Source organism: Aptenodytes forsteri, unplaced genomic scaffold, assembly GCF_000699145.1.
Source record: "Aptenodytes forsteri isolate BGI_AS27 unplaced genomic scaffold, ASM69914v1 Scaffold321, whole genome shotgun sequence".
Classification (NCBI taxonomy): domain Eukaryota; kingdom Metazoa; phylum Chordata; class Aves; order Sphenisciformes; family Spheniscidae; genus Aptenodytes; species Aptenodytes forsteri.
Window position 1 is genome coordinate 958065 of NW_008795030.1, and position 5515 is coordinate 963579.

Below are 5515 nucleotides of genomic sequence, written 5' to 3' on the forward strand. Positions count from 1 at the left end.
GAAGATATTAAACAGCACCGGTCCCAATACGGACCCCTGCGGGACGCCACTCGTCACCAATCTCCATCTGGACATTGAGCCGTTGACCACTACCCTCTGGATGCGACCATCTAACCAATTCCTCACCCACCGGCCAGTCCACCCATCAAATCCATACCTCTCCAGGTTAGAGAGAAGGATGTTGTGGGGGACCATGTCAAAGGCCTTACAGAGGTCCAGACAGACGACATCTGTAGCCCTTCCCATGTCCACTGATGTAGTCCCTCCATCATAGAAGGCCACCAGGTTGGTCAGGCAGGACTTGCCCTCGGTGAAGCCATGCTGGCTGTCTGGAATCACCTCCCTGTGCCTTAGCATAGCTTCCAGGAGGATCTGTTCCATGGAAGCTATATCTCACCAGGGAAGAGGCAGACAAGTCTGAATCCTCCCCGATTCATTCTGCTTTACCTTCTCCAGGTGCACGGTGACTGTTTTACCGTCTTCGATCAGCCAGGAGCTCTCCTCCACCTTCACTTCATTGAAAAGCTCTCCATCAATGACAGGCGAATGGCCCTTCAGGCCAACTTTGAGGCGCCGTCTCTGGATATCCACCACCACGTCCTTCCCCTTCAACCTGAAGTTCACCTTGAAAGGGATGGCCAGCTGGACCAGACAAAGGTCAGATTTGAGGAGCTGAGCGGTGAAGCCTCTCCTTACCCTCTTGCGCTGCTATTCTAAGACTTTTTGCCTTGGTTTCACCAGAATAAGACAGAGCACGCAACATATCCCTTGGGGTACTGAGTGGGCGGGAGGTGAAAGGATACAAGAATAAGTTTGGCAACAGGATGGCCAATACCTCAAAGGGACCATAAAAAAGGAAGCAGATTTTAATGTCTTGTTTAAACAAGACCGAGGTTTGGCCAAGTTAACTACAGCTTCTGGGCATTTTGTTTAGTTACCAAGCTCCCTCCCAGCTATTGAAATGCTGCCGTTAAGAACAACTAACAACCTTCCACAGGCAGCTGAGGTACAGGGCATCGGCTCCACCATTCTTACCAGCACCTGTGCTCTCATTCCCTATCCCACATTCCTCAGATCCTGGTAATAAGGCACTACTTACATCCAGTTCTGAAAGAGTCTGTGTCCATCTATAATTTGGAAGGTCAGCTCCATTCCCAGAGTTGGGTTTAAGTTTTCCTTTGTCCTTCTCATCTTCCTCTTCGTCATCTGTTTCCTAAGCAACCAATTTAAAAGCGTAAAGAAAGAAGCTTTTCAAGTTTCCATTTATCTTTCACTTGGTAACAACAGTTCTTGGTTTTTGTAACAATTTCAGGTCAGGTGCACGTACTTGACATTCACATAAATTTCGCCCGAAATGTATAGGTGTTTCTGTTAAAACATAATTACAAAAAAGGAAAGGAAAACAGAACAAAACACAAAAAAAACCCCCACATTGAAATCTTTGGGAATTAAATGTGTATTCTCAGCGTATTCCCTCACATTTACAGCAGTTCTCATGGTTGCCTATTTCTCTCAGGCTAAAATAAAGTCCCTAGATGAGCTTTACCTGTTTGTTAGAATCCGAAGATTCACCTTCATCCTCCGAGGGTTTCACTGGGACACTGTTAATCTGCCCTTGCGCCTCTTTTTTCTGTTGAAAAAGAGAACGAACACGCTCAGACAAGCGCTGGCACTTTTGTGTTACTTGCTGATCTGACACTAGGCGGCCTCAGCCTCCTCAGCTGAAACTAGAGAGCAGGACTCGGAACTGCACCCAGGAGCGACGGGGAATTTTCAGCCCTTAGAACGGTGTTACAGGAAAAGCGGTACTGCCAAGGGGAAGACTCCCGTGGTCCTCACACCTCGACGTCGCCGCCACAGTCGGAGAACTTGCTGAAGGCAGAAAGGCCAAGTGAGTTCTGGGAGAATCCACGTGAAAACGCGATGGTTTGGCCTAGGTTAATTTCATTCTGAAGCACGCCGGTCTGGTGCTCCAGACACTGCAAAGGAACAAGCCTTGAGCCGTTTTAACCGCTCGCTGCTACCCGAGCTACGTGCAGGCCAACGGAGGAGACGACCTAGATGGTGCCTGCGGGCACCAGGCGCTGCTCTCACCTGGTCGATTTCCAGCTGCAGCCTTTCTGCTTCCTCGTCCGTAAGTTCCTTAATCCTTGGCTCGTTTGCTTCTTGCTTTTCTTTAGCAAGTTTCGCAGCTCTCTCTGCCTTTTCACGCCGCTCTGCCTCTTGACGAGCCTTTTTCTCTTTCCGCTCCTTCTGAGCTAGTTTGTTGTGATGGCTGAAGGTATCTGTGATCAGCTGAAAGACAGGAAGACATTATCAAAGGGTTTTAAAAAATCACCGCTTTTTCGAACCCGAATGAAGCCAACTCGCTACTGAGGAGCACGAGAACATTTGTTAGTCATACCGATGTTGTGACTTTTCCCTTCATTTTCACTCTAGGCTTTTGACCGAAAATCTAGAGCAGGAGAAAACTCAAAATATTTAGATGTAGCCCTTCCTAGTTCTTCCTTGTACAAGGAGTGTATTTCCACGGAGATAACAGAAAACTAAAGATTCTCCATTTGTTTTGACCTTTGTGCAAATCCAGGAGGATGAGCAGATGCCCAACCCTCCGTACATCGAGGACAGCTGGGAGAACGGAGACCCTGGACCCGAGTTTTTGTACCTACTTCTGACCTTTCCCGCGACTGGGCTTTTCCCCGGGCGCCAGACGGAGTATTCAGTGTCATGCTTTAGAGGAGAAACGTTTGAAAAGCTCGGTGTTTTACACTCAGGGGCAAAGAGGAGAAACGTTTGAAAAAGCTCGGTGTTTTACACTCAGGGGCAAGTTCCTACATAAATCTTTGCTTCAAACCTCACTCCCAATTCATTGTGACTATGAAAAGCAAAATCTCAAGGTCTCTGATGCAAACGGCTGTGCTGCTCAGAGGGAAAGCTGCGTACACAGGCAGGAAGCCAGAGCAATTGCCCCGTGGTCGATAACGCCAGCGGCGCTGTGCAGAGCAGCACGTATGAGAACCGAAGTCTGCTCCGGACAACAAACAGCATCTGAGAAAAGGAATCCGAGTGGAGAGACGTCTCAGACGGGGGGGGGGTTCAGGTACCGGTTTATATATATCCCAGAAACTTCCGGGGGGATTCAGCATCTTTCCAGAGCAACTCAGAATGCCCTCGCCTTGTAGCTTTGTAACCAACCACCAGGTATTTCTGCTTTGCTTTAAAGGGGAAAGCAAGATTTATTTACACAACGCGAGTCCGGTTGTCTCCTAGGATACAGAATTCAAGACGTGCATCTCCCAGCCTCCGTTCCTAACCGCACGATGATCCACAGCGAGCAAACTATATTTGCACTGCCCGACCTCGTCAGCGCGCGCACACCGCACTCCTCTCAACCTGCCGCCACACCCCCCCTCACTCTACACCACAAGGGCTTCTCAAACGGCACCCCATAAAAGACGACGGCTTTCCCACCCTCTCCTCTTTCTCTCTGATGCCAAAGGGCGAGCAGGGCTGGGGAAGCAGCTCCTTCAATTTTTGTTGTGGTTACCGTGGTGTCAGGGACTCTGCATTGAGCCGGAAGCATTTTAACAGATACCACCCAAGGACACGAGCACTTTTCTTGCCCAGGCACAGCCACGGATTTGCTATGGAGTTGCCAACAACAGTAGCCAGGACCTCCAAAAGCACCAACCAGTGCTCACCTCTGAAACGCCACTCAGGCTTTCGCTCCCCGGGAGCACGCAGTCCCCAGGAATTTGGGGGGGGATTTGCTCTCCAGTCTAAGAAAAACAGCAGCAGGCTTCACCTTTCTTACTTTGAAACCATCCTCTTTGCCATCCCCTCACCTGCCCTAGCTTTGCCGCTTTAGAGACTAGACAGCGCACGTTACACGCTGCGTTAGCGATTAACGCCTGCCCCAACACATTCAACGTGGCAGCAGCGCCCGCTTGGCTGGTGGAGTTCCAGTAGCCCAGGAAGGGGAACAGCTGCTATACCGCTAAGCACAAACAAGAAACCTCCAGTTCACGGTTGAACGCTCTGGTTCTTATTTCCCTGCGGTGAAACAATTTTAAGTTTTGCAGCTCTCGAGCTGGGCGAGGAATACCTGCTGGATAGGAGATGCTCAGGCCGCCAGCGAGGCCGCCCGGACCCCCAAGCTTGCTCCCCAGCACGCTCGCTCCGTACAGGTACCGCAGCCCCGAGACAAAGGTGCAGCCGCATGCGCGGAGATGCGGACTTTGCGCTTTTTCTGAGATGAACAAACAAGGTAACCCGGGGTTATCAACACCGCGGTGTCTGTCACTGTTAAGGCAGCGCGTCTGGCAGATTTGCTTTCCAAACAGGCCTTTGGCCAGAGCGAAAAAAAAAAAACAAACCCAAAAAACCAACAACCCCGCATCGTCGGTACCACTCGAACAAGCAATCCTGCGTGCCTCGCCTCAGACAGGGGCAGCTCGTTATTGCCTTGTTTCAGTGATGCATTTCATCAGCATCACGGGCCGCTAGTCCCCGAGCGCACCGCAACGCTTTGAGTTGTTCAGGCGGGGAAGCCTGAGCGTGGCGCAGACATGGGTGGCACGGAAGTTAGAAGACATAAAAGCTCGAGTATTTGGGTTTGGTGTGGGTTTTTTTTTTTTACCTTCTCTGCTACTCCGTCTTCTCCACCGGTGAAGAAATCTGTTTTACGCCTCAGGAAACTAAAGAACGTGTTCACGAGCTGGTAGAGGAAACAGGGAGGGGGGTGGAGAGAAGAAGAAAAAAAAGAGCAATGAGACCGGATCACTCCAAACCACCTCGCGTCTCTCGAGCGGCCTTTATTCTTTGTACTCCCTATCTGTGTCTGTGCCGGGATCGTACTCAGATCAGCCCCGCGACCGTTTCCCAGAGAAAAATATCCAGTGGTTTTTGTGGAGATCCAGTTCCCGGATTCCCAGTTTTCAGAAGGGAGATCGGTGTGGTTTACGTGAAGGAAGGGCAAGCAGTTTACTCTCAGGTCACCTCGGAGGTACACCTCCTCCGATCCCCCAAGCTGTTCTTCAGACCCATCCGAGGCGGGAATTTGGGTACGTACGTATACGTGGATACACACACACACACACAGAGGTGTATAGAGACATACGCACACACCGTATTGTACCTCTTAGCGCGCCTAAACCCTCACAGTGTGCAAACTCACCCTCCCCACCTCCACGGCCCGTTTATTTTTACTAAAGCCTAAAATCTGTCACGAGCCGGCATCCCCGGCCACCCCCCTGGAAATCCGTGCTCTCGGCGGACTCGGCTTAGCTTTATTTCCCAGGAATTCCGTCCTGTCGGCCTTTCGATCGGAGGTTTCGCTAGGGCACGAGGAGCTGTTATCAGCGCCGTTTCGGGAGCGGGATGTCCCCCCCGCGCTCCGGCCCTCCGGGCGGGTCGGCACCCGGACCCCCGCAGCCCCCAGCAAGAGTCAGCGTGAGGTGCCTCGGCCGTGAGGGGGGGGGACACGGACCACGTTCATGTTCAACCGCGTTTCGTG

General features: G+C 51.3%; 1 protein-coding gene across 1 annotated transcript in view; it reads right to left on the reverse strand.

Moving 5' to 3' along the window:
- The window catches only part of NUDC (nuclear distribution C, dynein complex regulator), a 9388-nt gene extending 4342 nt beyond the window's left edge, over positions 1 to 5046 (reverse strand). Inside the window, exons 1-6 of the mRNA XM_009276269.1 lie at positions 4999 to 5046; positions 4640 to 4717; positions 2095 to 2295; positions 1547 to 1630; positions 1100 to 1213; positions 448 to 642 (exon numbers count right to left, since the gene is read on the reverse strand). Coding sequence (XP_009274544.1) covers positions 448 to 642; positions 1100 to 1213; positions 1547 to 1630; positions 2095 to 2295; positions 4640 to 4717; positions 4999 to 5046 — 720 coding nt within the window. The remainder of the gene's footprint in view (positions 1 to 447; positions 643 to 1099; positions 1214 to 1546; positions 1631 to 2094; positions 2296 to 4639; positions 4718 to 4998) is intronic.
- Between the last annotated feature and the right edge of the window lie 469 nt (positions 5047 to 5515).